The sequence below is a fragment of the Erpetoichthys calabaricus genome, chromosome 3, assembly GCF_900747795.2.
Source record: "Erpetoichthys calabaricus chromosome 3, fErpCal1.3, whole genome shotgun sequence".
Taxonomy (NCBI): domain Eukaryota; kingdom Metazoa; phylum Chordata; class Cladistia; order Polypteriformes; family Polypteridae; genus Erpetoichthys; species Erpetoichthys calabaricus.
The window spans coordinates 88,912,860-88,937,355 of record NC_041396.2 but is presented as its reverse complement, the minus strand read 5'-3'; the positions used below and the strand labels follow the sequence as shown (position 1 = coordinate 88,937,355).

General features: G+C 40.7%; 1 protein-coding gene across 4 annotated transcripts in view; it reads left to right on the top strand.

The window, feature by feature from the left end:
- The window catches only part of ampd2b (adenosine monophosphate deaminase 2b), a 162,442-nt gene that overhangs the window by 8,442 nt on the left and 129,504 nt on the right, over positions 1-24,496 (top strand). For 2 of the 4 annotated variants that reach the window (XM_028797085.2, XM_028797084.2), the window contains exon 1: positions 19,963-20,598. The exons of 1 other annotated variant lie outside the window; for it this stretch is intronic. In XM_028797085.2, the coding sequence (XP_028652918.1) occupies positions 20,124-20,598 (475 nt within the window). In that variant the 5' untranslated portion in view covers positions 19,963-20,123. Of the gene's footprint in view, positions 1-11,667; positions 11,830-19,962; positions 20,599-24,496 lie in introns of those variants that run through there. One more of the 4 variants, XM_051924989.1, reaches the window with a different exon arrangement.

Sequence of the window (24,496 nt, the reverse complement as noted above, 5' to 3'; positions counted from 1 at the left end):
GGTTTGCATGTCCCAATGATCCTAGGAGCTCTGTTGTCCGGGGCTTTATGCCCCTGGTAGGGCCACCCAAGGCAAACAGGCCTGGAGGTGGGGCTCGATGGCGAGCGCCTGGTGGCCGGGCCTGAACCCATGGGGCTCAGCCGGGCACAGCCTGAAGAGGCAACGTGGGTCCCCCTTCCCATGGGCTCACCACCTATGGGAGGGGCCAAGGAGGTCGGGTGCAGTGTGAGTTGGGTGGTGGCCGAAGGCGGGGACCTTGGCGGTCCGATCCTCGGCTACAGAAGCTGGCTCTTGGGACGTGGAATGTCACCTCTCTGAAGGGGAAGGAGCCTGAGCTAGTGCGCGAAGTTTAGAGGTTCCGGCTAGATATAGTCGGACTCACCTTGACGCACAGCTTGGACTCTGGAACCAATCTCCTTGAGAGGGGCTGGACTCTGTACCACTCTGGAGTTGCCCCTGGTGAGAGGTGCTGAGCGGGTGTGGGTATATTTATTGCCCCCCGACTTGGAGCCTGTACATTGGGGTTTACCCCGGTGGACGAGAGGGTAGCCTCCCTTCGCCTTCGGGTGGGGGGACGGGTCCTAACTGTTGTTTGTGCGTATGCACCGAACAGTAGTTCGGAGTACCCACCCTTTTTGGAGTCCCTGGAGGGGGTGCTAGAGGGCATACCATCTGGGGACTCCCTCGTTCTGCTGGGAGACTTCAATGCTCACGTGGGCAATGACAGTGAGACCTGGAAGGGCGTGATTGGGAGGAATGGCCCCCCCGATCTGAACCCAAGCGGTGTTTTGTTATTGGACTTCTGTGCTCGTCACGGATTGTCCATAACGAACACCATGTTCAAGCATAGGGGTGTTCATATGTGCACTTGGCACCAGGACACCCTAGGCCTCAGTTCGATGATCGACTTTGTGGTTGTGTCGTTGGACTTGCGGCCACATGTCTTGGACACTCGGGTGAAGAGAGGGGCGGAGCTGTCAACTGATCACCACCTGGTGGTGAGTTGGCTTCGATGGTGGGGGAGGATGCCAGTCAGACGTGGTAGGCCTAAACGTGTTGTGAGGGTCTGCTGGGAACGTCTAGCAGAGCCCCCTGTCAGAAGTAGCTTCAACTCCCACCTCCGGTAGAACTTCGACCACATCCCGAGGGAGGTGGGGGACATTGAGTCCGAATGGGCCATGTTCCGTGCCTCTATTGTTGAGGCAGCTGACCGGAGCTGTGGCCGTAAGGTGGTCGGTGCCTGTCGTGGCGGCAATCCCCGAACCCGTTGGTGGACACCGACGGTGAAGGATGCCGTCAAGCTGAAGAAGGAGTCCTACAGGACCCTTTTGTCCTGTGGGACCCTGCAGGCAGCTGATAGGTACCGGCAGGCCAAGCAGAATGCGGCTTTGGTGGTTGCTGAGTTTGGGGAGGCCATGGAGAACGACTTTCGGACGGCTTCGAGGAGATTCTGGTCCACCATCCGGCGTCTCAGGAAGGGGAAGCAGTGCAGTGTCAACACTGTATATGGTGGGGATGGTGCGCTGCTGACCTCGACTCGGGACATTGTCGGTCGGTGGGGGGAGTACTTCGAAGACCTCCTCAATCCCATTAACATGCCTTCCAATGAGGAAGCAGAGCCTGGGGACTCAGAGTTGGGCTCCCCCATCTCTGGGACTGAGGTCACCGAGGTGGTCAAAAAACTCCTTGGTGGCAGGGCCCCGGGGGTGGATGAGATATGCCCAGAGTTCCTCAAGGCTCTGGATGTTGTAGGACTGTCTTGGTTGACACGCCTCTGCAACATCGCATGGACATCAGGGACAGTGCCTCTGGATTGGCAGACCGGGGTGGTGGTCCCCCTCATTAAGAAGGGGGATCGGAGGGTGTGTTCCAACTACAGAGGGATCACACTCCTCAGCCTCCCTGGAAAAGTCTATTCAGGGGTCCTGGAGAGGAGGGTCCGTCAGATAGTCGAGCCTCGGATTTAGGAGGAACAGTGTGGTTTTCGTCCTGGTCGTGGAACAGTGGACCAGCTCTATACCCTTAGCAGGGTCCTGGAGGATGCATGGGAGTTTGCCCAACCAGTCTACATGTGTTTTGTGGACTTGGAAAAGGCATTCGACCGTGTCCCTCGGGGAATCCTGTGGGGGGTACTCCGAGAGTATGGGGTACCGGCCCCCCTGATAAGGGCTGTTCGGTCCCTGTACGATCGGTGCCAGAGCTTGGTCCGCATTGCCGGCAGTAAGTCGAACCCGGTTCCAGTGAGAGTTGGACTCCGCCAGGGCTGCCCTTTCTCACCGATTCTGTTCATAACTTTTATGGACAGAATTTCTAGGCGCCGAGTGGAGTGTCCTCTCAGGGTTGGTAGCGAGATCCTGCCCCAAGTGGAGGAGTTCAAGTATCTCATGGTCTTGTTCACGAGTGAGGGAAGAATGGAGCGTGAGATCGACAGGCGGATCGGTGCGGCATCCGCAGTAATGCGGGCACTACATCGGTCTGTCGTGGTGAAAAAGGAGCTGAGCCGCAAGGCGAAGCTCTCAATTTACCAGTCGATCTATGTTCCTACCCTCACCTATGGTCATGAGCAATGGGTAGTGACCGAAAGAACGCGAATACAAGCGGCTGAAATGAGTTTCCTCCGCAGGGTGTCTGGGCTCTCCCTTAAAGATAGGGTGAGAAACTCAGTCATCCGGGAGGGGCTCAGAGTAGAGCCGCTGCTCCTCCGCATCGAGAGGAGTCAGATGAGGTGGCTCGGGCATCTGATCAGGATGCCTCCTGGACGCCTCCCTGGTGAGGTGTTCCGGGCATGTCTAACCGGGAGGAGGCCCCGGGGAAGACCCAGGACACGCTGGAGGGACTATGTCTCTCGACTGGCCTGGGAACGCCTTGGGATTCTCCCGGAAGAGCTAGAAGAAGTGGCCGGGGAGAGGGAAGTCTGGGCATCTCTGCTCAAGCTGCTGCCCCCGCGACCCGACCTCGGATAAGTGGGAGACAATGGATGGATGGATGGATATTTGTCCAGTAAACTCTCAAATAGAACACTGAAACAAAGACAGGGACTGGTGCAATACAGGTAACAGAGGGTCAGGTGTGACCAGTGAGAGCTCCTTTTCATGCTAAAAATAGGAAATTGCTAACTATTTGTTTTCAATTGGTAGATATTTTAAGATGTTAAACAGATCTTGGTCTTCGAGCAAATGATGCACAACAGATTGAGTGACCTTTCATTAGAGGGACAAACCAGAAAGTGTAGTCTTGAATGGTGAATCAAAAGCCTGTTATACATAAACAAAAAAGCCTTTGTTTTTAATAATGTCCTTCTTTTATTACATTCTCCATCTTTCATATATTGAGGTTGTGTTGTTTTCATGAAAAAATTTACTTTAGATTTTCAATGCAAAAATATGTATTGATGTGGTATCCTAGAACGTATTGTGAGCATTTTTGGAAAACCGTGTTACAATTTTGTAGACACTGTAAATCAAAAATAAAAGGACTAATTCTTACGAAATTTTATGAACAACTCATATGCATTTTTCTTGAACTCTGATTAGATTTTGGGTGAATTCCAACTATTCGTTTTACAGCATTTAAAATATAAATCAAGTAGTGCCACAACATAATTTGTTAAGAAGTTCACATAATTTGTCACAAACATTCAGGGATTTAAAAGAAAGATTTTTCTCAATATTAAGTTTAATCAACAGCTCAAGCTTTGCTTGTTTTTAGGTAAACCCTTTTCAAATGCTTAAGCCACAGCAGCTAAACTCTATTACCAGGATGACTATTTGTTTGTGGCAGGTAGGTCTGTCTAAGACAAAAAGTCCTTCTAATTTCACAGGTTACGTTTGTGAGTTAATGCTGCTACCTCTAAGACTTCCCCAGCTGCATGATGGAAAGTACAGGCTTCTGTTCCTTCTCATCTAAAAGCAAACAATGAATAAATATAGATTTTCAAGAGAAAAGATTACCATTATAAAGGCCATTGTCAACTGATGAATACACAGTAACAGACCTCAAAGAGAAAGTGTCCTTGGATACAAAATGCAAGATCAAAATGCAACATGATCTCATCAAGTTAATGACAAATAAAGGAAAAAAAGTAAATGAAAATTACTTTTAAAGAAATAAAATATTAGAAAATTTTCAAGACACACTAATGTACAGTACTGAAATTCCTAACAAAATGACATTTGCTGTATGTCCAAATGTTAGCATAGTTTATGTGCTGAATCTTGTCTGTTATTGTCTTAATTTCTTGCCACTCTGTCGAAAGGTCATCTAAGGCCTTCAGCCCATGAATAATAATTTATAAATCATTGAAAATTATATTGTACTGTTCATGTAAAATATTTTGGCATAGTATTTAGATGTCAAGCTTCTATACATAATAAACACTAGTTGATTGATTTAAATAATATGATATTCTTTTAGAATAGTATTTAAATCAAGGAAGTGTGGGTTAGATTAACTAGCAACTCTTTTTTTGGACCCTAATATGTGAGTGTATCCTGTGATATTTTAGTACCCAAGGTTGGCTGCTAGGTCCCCTTACAATCCCTGAAAAGCAAGTTCAGTAATGGAAAGATGGACAGCACAGAGGTATTTTGCTGCAAATGTATCTTATTACATTGAATTTTTTGATATCTGGAAATAGTACATACCTCTCTAGAATAGGGTGTTTATTTCTGGGCAAAACCCTTCCTTGGTCAGCTAGACCAGCCTCTGGCTGCTCTGATCCTAACAATGCTTTTCAATTTTTTTATTCTTTATTTAATTTATTTATTTATATTAATTTTAATTAGAAGCACATAACATTCCTTACAATTAAGTCAAACTTAACAAAGCAAACAAACAAAGCAAAATTCAACCCCCACCCAAGCGAAACAGATCCAGCACCCAGCATCTAGAGTTACTCTATAAAAGGACACAGGAAAGGAAGAAAACCTTTACCCCAAAATGGAAAATTATTCTAAAATGTTATTGATTAGATCCTGTCATGTTTTAAAAAAAGTTTTGAACAGATCCTCTAAGTGAGTGGGATTCTTCCAGCTAAGTAAGATAAGTCTATGTGTTAGTAATGTAGTAAAGGCAATTACAGTTTGTTTGTCCTTCAACATTTTAGGCCCGTCTGGGAGTACACCTAACACAGATGTTAATGGATTCAGAGAGGTTGTGATTCCAAGGCTGTCTGATGGACATGCAAAAATTTTTGTCCAAAATGTTGTTAATTTGGTGCATGCCCAGAAAATGTAGCCCAGTGAGGCTGGAGCTAGATTGCTCCATTCACAGGTTGAATCATGTCCTGAAAACATTTTGAACAATTTTAAATGAGATAAATGTGCTCAATAAAAGATTTTAAGTTGAATGACTAAGTGCTTTGCACATATGGAGCTACTGTAGAGTGTATTCTGTGCATGGGTGCCTTCCACTCCTTTTCCCAATGTACTTTGGGATGTTTGAAAAGAAAGGACTTTAAAATATTTTTATAAATTGTAGAGACGCTATCTGAGTGTTCAAGACTGATGCAGTATTTCTTCTGGTATTGAACAAGGTGGGAGGTGAGGAAAATTGGGCAGGTTCTGTTTAGCAAAGTTTCTAGCTTGAAAGTATTGGAAGAAATGTGTTGATGAGAAGTTGAATCTGAAGTGTAATTGTTTGTAGGATGCAAAGACATTATCTATGTAAAAGTCTCTAAGTGTTTTAATCCCTGACATTTTCCAGACATTAGATGGAAAATGGTGGTTGTCATGTAGACGTGAAACAGATAAAAGCTTCTCTGTCTTAAAGTGCTTCCTACATTGGTTCCATATTCTGAGAGAATGAAGGGCAATTGGATTATTACTGTATTGACTGTAATTTGTATTAATTGGGGCACAGAGTAGGGAAAATAAAGAAGTACTGCAAGATTTTATTTTTATTTCAGACCAGGCTTGTATAAATTCATCGATTTGTGTTGATGTCCAGGTCTTTATAGCTTGCATATTTGCTACCTATTAATAGTACTGAAATTTAGGTAGTGCCATGCCCCCTTCTGCTTTGGGTCATTGTAATGTTTGGATGTGTGAATGTTTTGAATTCCAAATAAATTAAGTTATGATTGAATCTAATTCTTTAAAAATTATTTGTTAACATATATGGGAATGCTTTGAATTAGGAAGAGAAGCTTTTGAAGGCTGGTCATTTTAACAATGTAAGATGGAGGGTAAACTATATATGCATGTCTTGTTTAATTTTTTCTATGCAGACAGCAAAATTTTGTTTAAAAAGAGCTTTATATTTGCTTGTGATATTTACCCCTAGATATTTAAACTGATCTGCTAAAATAAATGAGAAAGTACCCAGTCAGACATTGTGAGCTAGAGAATTCACTAAAAAGAGCATACTTTTATTCAAATACATTTTGAGTCCAGATATCTTTTGAAAATCTGCTAATGCTTTTAGGACTGCTGGCACAGAATTTTGTGGGTCAGATATATACAGTACCATATCATCTGCATATAGTGATATATTCTGTTCAAGTCCTTCTCTGAGAATCCCCTTTATCTCTGATGAATTTCAAAAGTTGACAGCCAGTGGTTCAATGGTGATTGCAAAGAGCAAAAGTGATAAGGGGCATCCTTATCGAGTACCATGTTGTAGTTTGAAGTAGTCTGAAATAATGTTGTTAACACAAACTGAGGCTTCTGGACTAGTATAAAGTAGTTTGATCCATGCACATATATTTGGGCCAAACCCAAATTTGTGCAATGTGGTGCATAGGTAGTCCCATTCAATCATACAGTATCAGATGCTTTTTCTGCATCTAAAGATAATAAGATTTCTGGGGTCTTAGAATTAATCGGTGAAAATATTATATTAAACAAACGTTAAAGATTAGAAGTCTTGTGATGTTACAGAAGGAAGCACTTTCTCAATCCTTCTGGTTAGAACTTTGGAGAGTATATTAACATTGTTATTCAGAATTGAAATTGGTCTGTATGATGCACATTGCAATAAGACCTTATTTGACTTAGGAAGGATGGTAATTAATGCTTGGCGAAAGGTTTGAGGTAAAATTTTGTTGTCTTTAGCTTCTATAAACGTTGCTAATAATAGTGGGGCTAACTTATTTGTGAATTTTGTTATAAAATTCCACTGGATAACCATCAGTGCCAGCTGCTTTCCCACTTTGAAGTGAGTTTATAGCATCTAGTAATTCTGAAAATGTCAGAGGTTTATCCAGTTCCACAGCACTAAGAGTATCTAGCTGTGGTATATGTAATGAATCAAGAAACCCATTAGATTTTCTCCTATCTTCTTTAAACTGTTAAAAATGTAAGGATTAATACTAACAATGCTTTTCAAAATGTATGAAGAAATGAATGGCATGCTTTAGGTCAAATGCGCTATTGTAGAACTGCCTATAATAAATGAGAAATTCTAAAGGTGTCAATTACATCCTGATCTCTTTACACATCCCTTTCAAATACAAATAAAAGAGCCACAAGTCTTCAGTCTTCTACTGCTTAAATTATCAGACCTCACTGGTTCTGCATATACAGAGAGTCCACAAATTAAAACTAAAATAACATTCTCTTTCTCAAACTTAATCCAATTTAGGGTCGGAGGGTTTGGGCAGAACCCTATGTCACTAGTACTGGGTGCAAGGCAGGAAACAGCCCTGAGCAGAGTCCAGTCAAATGTAGGGCCACAAACCCATACCCAAACTAACACAGGAATCGACAGTTAACCTAAACTACTGTACATGTGCTTGTGGGAGGAAAATGCACACAAAAATAGGGAGAATGTATAAATTCAAAGCAAGTATTCTGGAATCATGAGTCTGCAGTGCTAGCTACTGCAATGCCATGCCATCCCTTAAGATTTATGCCTTAACATAATTTGACATATTTGACATTTATTTTGTTTTTACGGAGTGGTGACACTGAGGCTAAGGATCTGTGCTGGTATCTGGAAGGTTGCCGGTTCAAATCCCCATCACTGCCAAAAGAGATCCTACTCTGCTGGGCCCTTGAGCAAGGCCCTTAACCTGTAATTGCTCCAGGGGAACTGTACAATGGCTGACCCTGTGCTATGACCCCAAGGGGTATGCGAAAACTAACAAATTCCTAATACTAGAAATTGTATAAGGCGAAGTTAAGAACAAAAAAAACAACCCTATAACAAAAATTAATTAGATGTTCAACATAACTTCAGCCGATATTGAATGATTTTTTTGTAAAAAAGTAATAACATTATCTTTATTGAACAACCAGTTGGTCCTCACCCATGAGGAACTGCGTCCCACCCTCCTTTACTGATTTTCTAACTCTGATGCTTTGAGTTTTCATTTTGAGTTCTATTGCATGGACTCTTTGGGGTTTAGAGATTTAAAAAAAGCAAACATTTTTTTTGATAACCTCTTATTGAAGTGACCATTTCTTGTGTCATTGTGATGTTTGTTGAGATGTTCAGAACCATCTAGTCCAGTGTTTTTCAACCTGTGGGTGGATCAAAAGTTGCAGCCAAATGGTCACTATCCTAAATTATAAAAAAAAAAAAAGTTTCAGCAGCTTTAACCTCGGTTATATTACCCCTTACCCCCCCACCCCAACCTTGGTTCTTCAATTTGATAGACATATACCAATGTTCTCAAAACTCTGAAGGTGAACGCCCGCCCACACTTCAGTTTTAAATATGTTTATAATTGCACTCATCAGGCTCCCCTTTCCCCAGATAATACAAATGTGCTTAAAACTTAGATCGATATTCCCAAGAGCACAAAGCAAATGATAAGCATGCTACCATATTTCATCAGTCTACACTGTTATTAAATGTTACAGTAGAAAATGTTGCCTGGTGTGATCACCGATCAAAAATAGATAAAACTGTCCGGAGGCAAAAATGGTTTAGAAACACAGATCTAAGACCCACCAAAATCAATTGAGAGTCTATGGGGTGGCTGGCATTACATTTTATTAAAGGAATGTGTTTGATTTTTGGTAACCATCAGATCTTTCATTACTGACGACCAGCTTTTGTCTCACTTTTGTTCAAATTTTATTTGCCGTAAATAATGTTTGGTGGACTATGACAAGGCTTACACTTTGATGCCTTGAGCACACTCTGATCCAAACCTTTTAACTATCTGAAGTAAAGCAGAATGTTGCTAGTTCAAGCAGCTATTAGGGTGTTTGACTGCGAGAGAACAATGTCATCAGTACAATGGTGGGTAACAGGAAGTTATTAAAATACGAGCACAGAGAGACTGCAACCATGTACTTGGAGAGCCAGCAGGTAGTTTAGAAAAGCAACACACAATATATAATTCAAACGTTAATGAGGTTTGACAGTGCCATTGTGAACAGATAACAGCACCACAATGAAAGTGTCAGGGTAACAGGGGTCTTTAGACCCTGTGTGTACCCTTGATATGTACTTTGAGTCACCCCAAAGTACCTGATGGTCAGATCTTAAAGAGAATGTAGTGAGCTAGGAGCTGTCTTGAATTTTGTCCATTTGTGAGGTTCTAATCATGAATTGTTAGGCTTAACATTATTTGGAAATACTCCTGAAAGTGAGTAATGGCAATGTGTTAATTTACTGAAGTTTCAAATTTTAAACAAATGCAAAACCATTTGTTGCTGACCAACTGGTCCATTAGCAGATACTGTGGTGGCCATGATTTTATTCATTCATCAAACTGTTTGTACTTTGCATTAAAGAGTTGCACGCAGTCAGAACTAACTCCAGCAACACAGGATGTGAGGTGTCTACTAGCACAAGACACGGCAATGGGATACACTAATGCACACCCCTTCGGTTGGTCAACTGACATTCTAACATGAACATCTTTGGGATATCTCAGAAACCTAGAGCACCCAGAAAATACCAAGAACACATCAGGTCTGACCCCACACCACCATGCACAGCTTGAAGTGATCATCTCTGTCTGTTTTATTTATTTAATTAGTAAACTAGGGGGCTCTGCCCCCTGCTCGCTTCGCTTGCCCACCCCCGAGTTTGGTTTACCGGATATACAATTTAAAGAGATTGTTATTTTAATGGGAATTGTTACATATGCATTATTTTCACTTTTACTTTAAAACTTTAGTAAAAACAATATTTGGAATTAACTTTTTAACAAGCATTGAATTTTGATTCCATGTTTGGACTTACATCATGACAACGCAACGTATAACTGCCTGTGAGTGAATATCTTTTCCTTCTCTCTAATAAATAAAATGACTTTTTAGAATGTTTGTCCATGCTCTTTCTTCTTTACTTAGTCGTTGACGTGTCATCTAGAACATATAAAATTATTCTCCTGATATAATTTTGAAGAGCTGAGAGTGCAGGGAGCATGTCTGCCAAAAGCATTCACACGACAAAGAGCTGAGAGCACAGGAAGTGTGTCTGCCAAAAGCATTCACACGACTGAGGTTAGATGACCATGGTCTTCTATGAAAATAGTTGTAAGTAGGGCATGACCTGAAAGAATCTAATGGCAAAAGTCACTGTCTTGCAGGACTTGCTTCCAAAGGTTGTAAGTATGGTGTGACTTGAAAGAATCTCATATTAAAAGTCTCCGTCTCACAGGACTTCATACCATACCTTTTTTTGGAATCTTTTAATTCACGCTGGCAACACGAATTAGACGATCTACAAGTCTCTGACTTAAAGTTTAAATTTGAACAATAGATTCGATCTCTTTTCGCTGTTCCGTTATTTCACCGAGTAATAATTTCCATTTGTTTGCGCTAGTGTGATCTTTACTATCCTTTTTTTGAGACTTTCGAATTTTCATACTTCCAGTATCTCTAACCTGCTCTGCATGTGTACCATGTCAACATTTTTAAATTCTTTACGACATTTTACTTTGTCATCTACTCTTTGTCTTTTATTTCCGGCCCCGGGCGTGGTTAAATCTCTTGGCACAAAGACTCGTCTCGCCGGACGTGTAAGTGTCTCTCCGAGAAAATTATATCTCGTCTCCTTCCATGATTTTTTTTATAATAGAGAGATAGATACTACTCTGATGGAGGTTGAAACTGTGGTATGAGCTGCTGCATCATGGATCCAGCACTCCGTGTTCAAATCCTGTGCCTGGTTTTTTGACTTTCTGGAGTTTGCATGTTCTCCTTGTGCCCTTGTGGATTTTTGTCCAAGTACACCAGTTTTCATTCCACAACCACAAAGACATTCAGTTCATTCTAATTTTGCCTATTGTGAGTAGTCCCAATGATGGATTGGCTAAAGATGCCAAGGTGGACTTTGGCTCCCAATTACCATGTATTAATCAAGTTAAAGAATGTTTTATTATTAGTCTGATGCCATATGCTGATCTCTTTTATTCCCTTATCTAGAGATGGTGTATCCAGATAATGGCAGTCATATAAAAAGTTAATCTCGATATATATTCATAAACATTTCAATTAGCATGCAGCTTCTATTGTTTTAAACAATTACTTAATTCCATCAAGATTAGCACAGAATGTCTCCTAAAAAGGAAACATCTACATTCTACCCAAATTCCTGTCTTATTAAGTTTAAAGCAGTACAGTGAGAGCCTTCAGTGCCAAAGTGGGACGTTCAGATCAGAGGGGATGTTTAGCATTTTTAGCTTTTTTTTTAGCGATAGGGGATGGACTGGCCTTTGAAGCACATAAACTAGGTCAGCTAAAGAAATAAAGCCAGCCTTTCTTCTCAGAAAGAAAAATAGGCAACCCTTTTCTACTACAGCTTGGTGGGGCAAAGCAGGATAAATTTCCAGATTGTCTGAATGAGGTGCTAACAGACGGAGCCTCAGGAGAACACTAATTCTTTATTGGATCTAACAATTTGCAGAAAGACTTTTCCTTTTCTAAGGTAAACGTTTCACTGTTTTCAAGCAAAATGGGTTTAGGAAGACATGCTGTATGAGTATGCTATAAACTGATGCCACTCATTTGATATCCTCAGCAGGACTGTGTGAGGATGCCATATCACATTTTGAATCATTTCTGTTTGGTGCAGTTGGTTAAAGATTTTCTAAATATCATAAACTATTTGGGAAATTGACAATTAAGTATTTCAGCACTGGAAATGTGTCTACATTTGCAGTTGCCTTTTGACAGTTCTCCATTTATAAAAAGAAAAAGATAAAAAATCCATCTCTCCATTTTCTATACCTGCTTAAGTACATTACAGTATCTTTTTTATTTTATTTTTTTTAATATCTGTGCTCTTAGTAATTCTATTTGGAAATAGGCCCAAATCTATTGTGCATATTTATTTTAGATAAATGGGAAGTTTGAGTTCATCACTTGATATAGTAATTAGTTAAAAGAATGAAAATGTGACATTTATAGGAATTTCTGCAATAATTATTTGCCTGCTGTATGTGTATGGTCACTCTGGCCAGTGTCTGTTTAGCCACTGCATTGGTGCAGTGTTATGCAGCCTCTCAGAATCGGAGGAATGGGGCTTCACAGTTGCACAGCTGCTGCCCTGTCACACTTCACAAGGTCCCAAGAGAAGAGAGTAAGTCTAACAGTATATTATTTCAGTTATCGGGCTGAGATTAGATAAAATCAGACTACCAGGCCAAGGCTACAGCCTGCTAGTATGTAATTATCTGATGCAATCAACCACCATGTAACTTGATCAAATCAAACCAAATTGTGATAGCTACAGGTCGCTGAGATCTGGCTTTGTCAGACTTGGAAGAACTACATCTGTGAATAGCACTGGTCAGCAGTATAACCAACAAGCTGAGGTTTTGGTTGCTGATATCCAGCAGCTCATTTAACCTAGCAATCTATCGCTTTTAAAATATTGTGCATCAGCAATGACTTACACCCTTAGATAGTATACTGTTTGGAAAGGTGATATATAAAATAACGGAAATCTGAGAGTTCATATTTTAGGTCAGACAAAATCAGATACTCATGAGACTAAAGATGCGGATATGTGTGATCTCTCATGGTAAAATATGCAAGTGCTTGAAACTGGACAGTGCCAGACTCTTAAGGTGTAATAAGATCAGACTCCAATACAACAAGGTCATGGCCTTTAGACCTGCCAGATTTTATGTGAAGTGTGTGGCAAGGAAGTGCATGAAATCAGACATTATCAGATACTAACTGTGTAACACAGCAAGATTCTGACAAATTAATTCTGACAGTTATTGAAATCTGGTAACATCAAACCCCGAAGGGAACTGAAATAATTTGAATTCTGATAGAATAAAATAGTATTACGGTAAGGATATGGACTGTCTGTTTTGGAGCACACAGTCCAAATCTAAAGAAGTAAATCTGTAGGATTGTGTAATGTGGACGTGCATGTTATAGTGGGCTCAAGACTACACATGGTCTCAAATTTGACTGCATCATGTTAAAGCTGTTCAGACTGCAGAAACAAATTTAAGGAAGTAAATCTGAAAATGTTTGAAATTTAACATCGCCAGGTTCAAAATGAATAAAATAGTGTGCCATTCAGATTGGAGAGGATTAGCTTCCCAAGAATTAAATTTGACATAACAACTTCTTAAATCTGTTAACATCAAACTCCAAAGGAAGCTGAAGCCCCCATGATCTGATAGGATCAGACACTTATATGGTAAGGTTTTAGACTTCAGGAATAAATCATCCAAAAGATTTCTGTGGACAATTTGCTCCTTGGAGGAGTAAGACTGCATATGTTTGAGATCCAATTGGATCAGAATTAAAGATACTAAAGCTGTAGATCTGTGGGTTTGTGGACTATTTTACTCCAAGAGAATAAATCAGCAGTTGTTGAAATCTGACAATGGCAGGCTCCAACAGAAAACAAAAACCTCTTGTGATATGATAGGATCAGCCTCCTATAAGATGAGACTGCAGCCAGCAGATACCTGTGGTCTGACATCTCCAAAGTCAGACTCTGATTTAAATTGGTTGCAGCTTGCAGTGCAGCTGAAAGATTGAAGTGTAACATTTTAGCCATCTGTCCATTTTCTTACTTGCTTATCCAGTTCATGGTTGTGGGAGGCCTGAGCAGCATTGGGCACAAGACATAAACCATCCCTGTACAGCTTGGTGGTCCAGCCATGGCTGCAGTCACTCCTACTGAGTAATAAGTAAGCTAAGCTACTACCCACTTTTGGCCAGTGAGATCCAAGCCCAGACAGAGGAAAACACTGAAAAGGGATGTGCGGCCCAAAATAATTGTAATTATTTTCACAAAAAGAATAGAAATCACCCTTCAGTTTACATTTGCAAATTAACCTAACATGAATGTTTTTTGTGGGAGGAAAACCTGTTCAAAACCTCAAACAGACAGAGAGGATATGCAGACTGCAGAAAGGTGGTGTTCAGGCCGAGATTCAAACCCAGGTGCCTGTAGATGTGAGGCAGTAGCTCTACCCACTGCCACTATGCCTTCTCTTTAACAGTTTAAATACTACTAAATGATAAACAACTGAAGACTGACATGTTAGTGAGGCTGCCAGACATTTTCACTTGGCACACTGTGCTGATGTGGTCACAACAGGCAGCTGATCCAGACGTTCTACATGGCAGGAAAGATGTAATGTTGTTCAACTTACAAGAAGGATTTCAAGTTATAAATAACCCATAGTTAAGCTTTCAGAATTTTAGAGGGGCAGCTCATGTTGCTTTTGCATGCTAATCCTACCTGATCTGTGTTGAAAAGTCTGCATTTGTTCCAGCACTATCAACATTACTTTACTTTCTGAAAATAACTGCATAGATTAGTTCAAACAATAAACTCGACAAGGTCACTGACATGCTGGACATACAATTGGACTGACAAAGATTTATAACTGGCATGCTTAACTCTTCTCCGAATACATCCATCCATCCATTTTCCAACCCGCTGAATCCGAACACAGGGTCACGGGGATCTGCTGGAGCCAATCCCAGCCAACACAGGGCACAAGGCAGGGAACAATCCTGGGCAGGGTGCCAACCCACTGCAGGACACACACAAACACACCCACACACCAAGCACACACCAGGGCCAATGTAGAATCGCCAATTCTCCGAATACAAGAAAACATTATATTCAGAGAAGAAGAACACAGCATGCCAGTCTCACTCTCTTTACCATCAGCTTATTTGGTTCCATGGCTGAATGTCTTCTAATGGATCTACCAGCGACATCAGGCACAAATAGAAAGGCCAGTGTGGAAAAGGGAATTCTAATAGTGCTCACATCTGTTTGAAGGGCTAGAGGAAAATTGGTGCATTAAGCTGGAGTAACTACAAACCTTTAAACTCCAATTAACTACTTGTTTTGCTGGTTATTTCTCCAAAAAAAGTTTAAGACCGCTAGGTGGCGTGGCTGTTTCAATTTTATAATCTACGGATGAAAATCCGCGGATCTGGAAAGAAATTGACACAGATAGAAGAATCACATGATTACCTAATGCGGTTTATTCAGGCTCTTGCAAAACAAACAAAAAAGTAGATAAAATTGTAAAGACATACTATGTACTTAAATAAATTCAACTGAAACAAGCAGTTTTGTGCCTACTATTGTAGAGAAAAGCCAAGCAAAAATGAAGGGTGTGTGCTAAATAGGTTGGGAAAGAGCGTAATTCTTTTTTTTTTAATATTCTGTTTCCATCATAACAAGCCAATGGTGCTTGAGTCTACTTATAACGGTAACCATTATCGGACTGAACGACTGTCCATGGTGGGGACATTCTCGTTAGGAAACAATTAACATGAGCATAACGCCTGAGGACTGAAACGAACTCGAAAGAATATGTAACAGCAATGACCCGCCTGGAAGGCGATCCCTCATGGTTCGAGCTTTAGAGAAGTAGCGCTAACTATACTATACGACACTATACTGCCGCCTTCCGAGATAAATATATAAACGCTGCTGAAAAAATGTATTAAACAAATCTCTAATATAACTAACATTGAGAAGTCTGACCATTTGTCCATTCTCGAGCCCAATTCAAGATCGCGGGTGTTTATCCCAGAAGCAGTGGGGGTACCCATCCATCGCTGGGTATACTCTCTCACACTCCCTAATTCACCCAGACAACTATTAAACTAACTTAAGACATTGTGATATGACTAGAAAACTGCTGTTGCCGAAAAAATAAACCGCGCACACACAAGGAGAATGTGCAAACTCAACACTGTTACTGAGCTACAGTTAAAATCCAGGTTTATGGAACTTTGAAGTAGCAGCGTAGAATGCTGCGCCTCTCTTAACACAGAAACGTTAAATGATATTAAGTGGGTATCTGCATTGAAAGAACTACTCAGATTAATGCCGCATAACTGCACACCAAACGTAGAATAAGATAAAGAATTATACTTAACCATTTTTTTTGTTCGTACAATCAGTTACTTCTTAGCTTGTTTAATTGTATTTCTATATTTTTATTAAATACGTAATTACCTGGCTGTCATGCGGGTTCTGAAATTATTTATAGACTCATGAAGGGATACTGTTTCATTAAGGATCTATGCACTGTTAACTAATAATCTCATTTTAAATCTTGAAATTAAATTAGGCTAGTAAAGCTGTTTTCAGAAGACTGAAAACTGACAGGCATGTTGTAAAATAACATTGCAAAAGTCAATCTCGCTCTTCTCATTTCAACTATCATACATCCGCAGTATGCAGCCTGTTTAATATGCGGCGAAGCACCCGAAGGATTCTGCGCATTACGCACTCAATCGTAAAGTCTTGCAGTCCGCTGTGCATGATAGACAGTCGTTACAACCAATAACAGCGCGAACCGGGCAGTGGGCGTTCATCACTAACCTGTTGACACTGCTGCCTCTGTTCAATTTCATTTCTGTACAAAAGTCCCCTTGGTCCACTCGTTGTAAAGTCTGCCCACCCCTTCCGCTATCTCAAATCAAACTACAGAAAGAGAGATTACTGTATGATCCAATAGTTAACACTTTGGACTTTATTGTTATTCAAAAGTGCTTTTGTCTGCAGTAGAATATATAATAGTGAAAATAACGATAATTAACTTTGCTTATAAATTTGCCGAGATGTGGAGTTCACGGCATTATGCATCCGAACAGTTGTAAGAAGCAACTGTTAAATAAAAAGACCTATCCAGGCACAAGGCAAAACCCAATTCTCAGCAGAGCAACATTCACATAGGCCCACTGATAGCACAAACCCACACTCATTCAGATTGAATTAGTTTAGTCAATTGAACCTAATATGCATATCTCTGGAAGTGAAAATCTGCAATACATTTTGAAAAATACACAAACATATGAGAGAATATGCAGACTACACACAGGCAGTGCTCAGGATGGGATTTGAACCCAAGACCATACACACAAAAGGCTTACACTTTTAAAATCTATTTTCTCAGCCTGCTTTTTTTTCCTTTGCCAGTAGTATTTGGTGTAAGACAGAAACCAGCTGTTCGCTTAATACAAGACTATTGCAGGGTACATTTGCTGTACATATGCAGACATAATTACTTAACAGCGCAGCAATTACAATTTTTCATGTTATCTAATGGGCGGCACGGTGGCGCAGAGGGTAGCACTGCTGCCTCGCAGTTGGGAGACCTGGAGACCTGGGTTCGCTTCCCGGGTCCTCCCTGCGTGGAGTTTGCATGTTCTTCCCGTGTCTGCGTGGGTTTCCTCCCACAGTCCAAAGACATGCAGGTTAGGTGGATTGGCGATTCTAAATTGGCCCTAGTGTGTGCTTGGTGTGTGGGTGTGTTTGTGTGTGTCCTGTGGTGGGTTGGCACCCTGCCCTGGATTGGTTCCTGCCTTGTGTCCTGTGTTGGCTGGGATTGGCTCCAGCGGACCCCCGTGACCCTGTGTTCGGATTCAGTGGGTTGGAAAATGGATGGTTGGATGGATGTTATCTAATATGCACATTTTTAGAACAAAGGAATTCTTGTGAACACAGCAACACTGTACAAACCCCACACAGTCAGCTCAACTAACCCCTCCCTCATTGGTCCATTCTGGAAGATAGAATCCTATCCAAAATCAAAATCTGCACGCTCAAAAGCTAGTAAAACACACATTAATGCGAAACAATTTATTCTTATGTCTCCAAAAAATCTGTTTCATTCCAAACTACCACAAAACATTCTGAACAGTAATTTTGGAATATGTGATTCCAAAATGAAATATTATTTTCTGGTGATTTTTATCCAGCAGTTAGCATGTACTTTATTATTAATGTGCAATTTCTGAAAATGCATTACAGTATGAGATAAGTATGAAAGTATTATACTGTATTACAAAATTATGTGAACTCCTTTGGCACAGAGACCAACATAAAAGGCACCATGGTAATAAACTACTTTGATTTACTGCTGAAGTAAGATATAAGGGTCTTAACGGGTTTTAGAAATAAACTTTAAATCCCTTTTTCTGTTAACAAGTAAACATATGATAGCGTGTGGCAGAAGTCAAAGCTCTATCCATACTGTACTATTGCCCTTATTTATTATGCCTTTACCTACATGCTCTTGCAATGTTGATGAGGTACTAGTTTGGAAGATGTACTGTATGAGATATACAGTAGATTCTAGGGCCATTAGGGTGGCCAAATGTATACAGTACTTGAAGAATTACATTTTTAATTACATCACAGTATAAATTGTATGCACGCAGGACTGATGTTCCTAAAATTTAGTAGAGAATGCCAGCTGAGAGGCATTCAGATTCCAGCATTATTTCAGATATGTTATATGAAAAGGAAATTTATAGGTTATGTTGCAATGTTCTAGTCTCATCAGAACTCCTATGTAATTATTCATTTTATTCATCACAAATGTTTCATTGAAGGCCAAAATAGAATAACTGCAGTTTGACTGAATTCAATTCAGATTATTTGTGTACAGCACTGGTGTGGTGCTGAGGTGTCACCTGTTGCATGTCTGCAGTCGGGTCCTAATTGGGATCATGAAGTGGTTCGTCCTGTGGTAGGTGTGGCGACATGCTGTATCAGTACATGCTCCCAACCACCACCAACACCACTCTAATGAGTGGACGAACCTAAATGGCTACGGACTTGCATATATAAAACATCAGAAGTAAAATACAAAAGCCATGCAAAATATACACATCATCTATTTTATAACAATGTTCAGATGGCTTCAGTAGAACATAGTCTTGTAAGTGTTACATTAGTTGAACACCTGCACATAAATGTCATATTATAAATGTACAAAAAAAACCTGATAAGACACTTGGTGTAGTGGTTAACATTCTGTATGGATTTTGTTTTACTGTGTATTACTTCAAGCCCCTTAGTTTTAGTCCAGTGTCCCAAAGCAACTCTAAACTGGTACAGTACTTTATAAAATGTCCTGAAATTGCTTGCAGTCTATCCAGGGTTGTATCCTGCTTTGCTGTGACCTCAGGCATACACATAAACATAGAAACATTACTTAAAAAAATTAAAAATTCAACATTCACTTGTTCACCTGATATTGCTTATAATGGGGGGGGGGGGGGGGGGGGGTGTTTGGGCAGGTCTCTTCCACTTAATAACCCTGATATCACTTATACCAGTGTGGGAGGAAGTCTTTGTATATTGCAAAATCTGGGCATCAAGGTTTGTCAGAACTGACATGAATTACCCTTTAAGTGCCATTCTAGCGGCTTATTTTCAGGTGCAGAAAGTTATATATTGTATGCTGCTTTACAGCCAAATTAACCAACTAATATTAAAACATTTTGCTTTTTAATCAGCAATCTCCTTTACTTAGTCTTCCTTTTTTTAACATATACCCTCACGTTTTACCGTACATTCACCTCTGATTAAAAGTCAGTATTGACAAGCTTTACTGACAAGTGTTAGCTCTCTGCCATTGTGCACGTGCAGGCTAAATGCAGCAGCTCGCAGTCCTGGCACTGGGCTGACTTCCACCCGTGAAGCAATCCATGCTGCTTGTTGAAACGGTTGTTTATTTATAAGCAGGAATGTTCGAGTCAGAATGTTTGTCGCTTAGTGCTCTTCTGCGATAGTGACAGTGTCAAACACATGCGCGACGCATCAAGAAAATTTTCCTCTTGTTTTATAACTGACGTCTTTGTTGATTATTGGTATTTTTTTTTGCTGCGGCTCCTTTCAAATCGCAAGCTCTGTCACATTTCTACTGGATCTAAAAATAACAAACTGTGTTCGCACATGTGCCGCCATCCCGGCTCCGCGTTATGCTCACTTCTGTTCTGCTACGCTTGACGAACGTGTGCGGCGTTAATGTTCTCTTCCAGGTGGGCCCACGGTTGCCAAGGCAACCGAACGGGCTGCGGCCTAGCTTGGATGGACGAAGCCTAGGGCTCTCCTGCGGTGCGGCCCTACGTTGCTTTATTATATCTCCGGGCGGGGAGGGGAGGAGCTTCCGCTCCCCTCCCGGAGCGGGCTGCGGCAGGAACTTTCCCTGCATCCCCACATCGAGCCCACGCTGCAGTAAGAGTCCCCTCGGAGGTTGGCCAACAGTACCGACGGGCGGCGGAGCTGCCTGGTTTTGCTTCATTCCCTGCTGCGCTTTCTGCAGTCTTGAGTCATCTCCGCCAAACCGCAAAGCGAAAAGAGGCAGCAGAATGTCAACAAGCCCGATCACCGCCAAACAGAAGATGAAGTCGCCCTTTCGGAAGAGGGCTAGTCTGCAAAATGCATCCCCCTCTGGTGAGTACCAGCGGAAACAAAGGCGCTGGGGTTTGACGAATTAAGAGGAGACGCCGTCACTAAAACACACGTGCGCTGTCAGAGCAGCCTGCACTAAGGACAGCGCAGGTTCAAAAGATCGTACTATCTGATCGTGAGAGCTGAGCAAACTGAACATCTGATCAGTGCACCTCTCAGTACTTTTAACATAATTGGTAAATAAGTGTGTAAAATAACACATATTATGCATTATTTCAGTAAGTTTTTGACTAATTCCCTCGTTAAAATAAATACTTTTTATAGTCGAGTAATGGAAAAGATGGGGTCTGTCATGAAATAAATGAGACCGATTGAAATGATCCAGACAGCCGCAATGGATGTATTGACGGGATTCACAGATGACACTTTACAAGAATTATTCCAGTGTTATAAAGATCGACACGGAATAACAATAAACTCAAATATCAGTATCATTTATTTCATAAAATACCTAACATTCTTATAACCAATACATATATAGGATGTAACGATTATAGTAATGTAATTTATAGTAACTACCTGTTGCACATCTCCTTGCTATAAACTATGTATCTGATGCACATACGATAGATTATATAGGTGTACGAATGTTTTCCTTTTGCTGTTCTTTGTTAGGGGAAATCTCAATTTATTTAACAGTCAGAAATACAAATTGGTCGTGAATTATTAATTTAAAATTATCAGCACGCACATTTTTAAGGCTATGTGATTTTTTTAGAATTAACATGTCTGAATATTTCACTAATAAAAAATGCTGTTTTTCAAGTAATGTTATCATTCCACTGTGATGCTTATCTGAATATTAAATAGTATTTTATTAAAGGTGTTTGTTTATTTATTTATTTATTTGGTTGGTTAATATTAAGTTAGATTATCCATCTTTTTGCCTTTTTATGAATCTTCACCTCCTTTCTATTATCTAGAGTACAGTGTGTCATCCCTGATTTCAGTTCTCCTTTTTTGTTTGTGGCTTTGCACACCCCAAGGGCATTTGTAACCTCATTCCTCCAGACGTGTCCCTGGTGAGGAAGGCTTTTAAGCTCTGACCCTTTCTCCTTCACTTGAATTCAGCACTTCGGCACAGTGGTAATACTGAAGCAACCGACATTGCAGCAGGTCTTTTGCATTCTACTTTAACAGGACTACATTCAACCTGTCTGTTTGTACATATTGTTTTGTAGATGTGACAGTGTAGCAACCACTACTACATGCATTTTTTAAAGTTTTTTTTTTTTTTTGGTAATACTTGATAATGCTCATTACTCTCTGTTTGTAGTTCTGCCAATCCATTGCTTTCTTGACAAGGACACAGAGTGTTTATGCTACTCGTATGCTGCTGATCAAAAAAACTATGTAGGACAAAGTGTGCTGGAGTAGGTGTAAAAGGTCATGGTGTTAATAAAGGTTACTTTATTTCTGCTAAGCAGCACTAAGGTACAATTTTAAAGCAAAAGTGATACTTATTAAAATAGTACACAGGGAAAAATTATATCTCATCAGACATAACAATTCAATAATGGGTTGTGGTCATATGAACTGCCTGTGGTCGCAGTTAGTGGTATCACCAACACAAAGTACAGTGCGTGGCCAAAAGTATGCAGGCACTAGGTGCTCCTCCAAATTATTGAATTCAGGTGTTTCAGGCACACCCATTGTTTATAGGTGCAAAAAATCAACCACATAGCCATGTGGTCTCCTTTGACAAACATTAACAGTAGAATGGGTTGTACCGAAAAGCTCAGTGACTTTATAATGGCTCTGTCATTGGATGCCATCTTTGCCACAAATCAGTATGTAAAATTTCTGCTCTCTTAGATCTGCTGCAGTCAACTGTATGTGCTTTTATTATAAAACCAGTAACGGTGCACTGCACGAATACACTTGACTTGAGCATTCCTAGTTTCCATACTCTCTCTGTACGTTTAGCATTCGTTTGCTCAGGGGTTGATGCGCTTGCTGCTCCCTGAGCAGCTCTTCTTTTCTCCACCCTAGTGGCCTGCTTCTTCTCTTCTTTTGTCGGCATCTTTTCACGTTAAAACTGATTAAGTCTGTGTTTGTGCTGTAATTACTTAGTACGTTTTCTTTAATTCTTCACTTAAGCTGGCACGTAAGACTTCAATTTGACTGAAGAATGATGTAAAATATGAAGAGCTAGAGTAAGTAATGGCGAAGGTAGTAGGGAATGAGAACGGCACCCGTACGCATGCACCGCACGGCCGCCCTGCTGGCTGCTGCCAAGAGTTAACTCTACAATAAAATAAAATAAAAAGAGGAATAACCTTGAAGGTCAATCATCACCCTGAAAGCAGATAGGAGACATCACGTAGTATATGTGTACCAAATTTCAGGTCTATAGGTCAAACGGTTTGCGAGCCACAGGTGATTTAAAACCCTGGACAGACATATGGACAGCTACAGTAGCGTATTATATATAAAGATGAAATTGTGTAGGGGCAAGAACTGCTCAGCCACACCACACAAGCTCACAAAGTGGGGCTGTGTAAAATTCACCTATCCTGTGTTGCATCACTCACAACAGAGTTCCAAACTGCCTCTGAAAGCAACATGAGCATAAGAACTGTGTGTCGGAAGCTTCATCAGATGGGTTTCCATGGTCGAGCTGCTGCATACAAGCCAAAGATCACTGCACACAATGCCAGGTGTTGGCTGGAGTGATGTAAAGTACAGTATGCCACCATTGGATTCTGGAGCAGTAAAAATGTGTTTTCTGGAGTGATGAATCATGTTTCACTATCTGGTAGTCTGGTGGCCAAATCTGGGTTCGCGGATGCAACAATAATGGCACTTTCCAAAATGCATTGTGTATACTGTGAAGTTTGGTGGAGCATGGATAATGTTTTGGTTTTTTTTTTAGGATTGGAGCTAAGCCCCTTAGTTCCAGTATAGGTTACTGTTAATCCCACATCAAACAAAGACATTGTATATAATTGTGCCATTTCATATGTGTGGCAGCAGTTTAAGGAATGTTCTTTTCTGTTCAGGATTGATTGTTTGAACAGTGCTCAAAGTCAGGTCCATAAAGACATAGTTTGACAAGTTTGATGTAGAGGAACACAAGTGGCCTGCACAGAACCCTGCCCTCAATTGAATCCTGGCTCCATTGAATACCTTTTGCATTAATTGGAATGCTGACTGTGAGCCAGGTCTTCTCATCCAACATCAGTGTACCTGACCTCACAAATATTGTTTTGGCTGAATGAGCACAAATTCCCACAGAGGTACTGGAACATCTTGTGGAAAGCATAACCCAGAAGATTGGCACTGTTATATTCATATGGAGGGGAGGGCTTAGGAGTGGCACCTCCATAGTAATGCCCATGGTTTTGGAATTAGATATCCAACAAGCTTATATAGGTGTGATAGGTGTCCAAAAACATTTTGTCATGTAGTGTGCATAAAGGTTGTTGTTGCTATCATGAGAAGCTTGGAACGATAGCAAAACATGTTGCCAGTTTGAAAAGCTCATTGATCCTGATTGAACGAAATCCCTTACATCTTACTGCTCCCTGGGTTCAAATTGCAGAATTTCTATGTAGCTCCGAAGCTAATGAACACAATGTGAAAGCCACCAAAATGATATATTTTCTTTTAAGACAGACACATAGTTTACTGTGTATATTCTGTCAGCACTGAGAACTTTCATTTCACCAGTAAGGTAAAAATGTTATAAATAATATCACACATTCAAGCACAAAGCCATAGGCTTATAAATGACTGGTGTAATATTAATCCGTAATTCATTTTGATTCTTCAGATAAGATCAAGCAAAGCCATCTTTTGATCTGTCCTGGGAATTGCAGAAGCAGGACTTTGGACTGTAGCAATTAAAGTATTACAGCAGGTGAATTAGAAACATCAT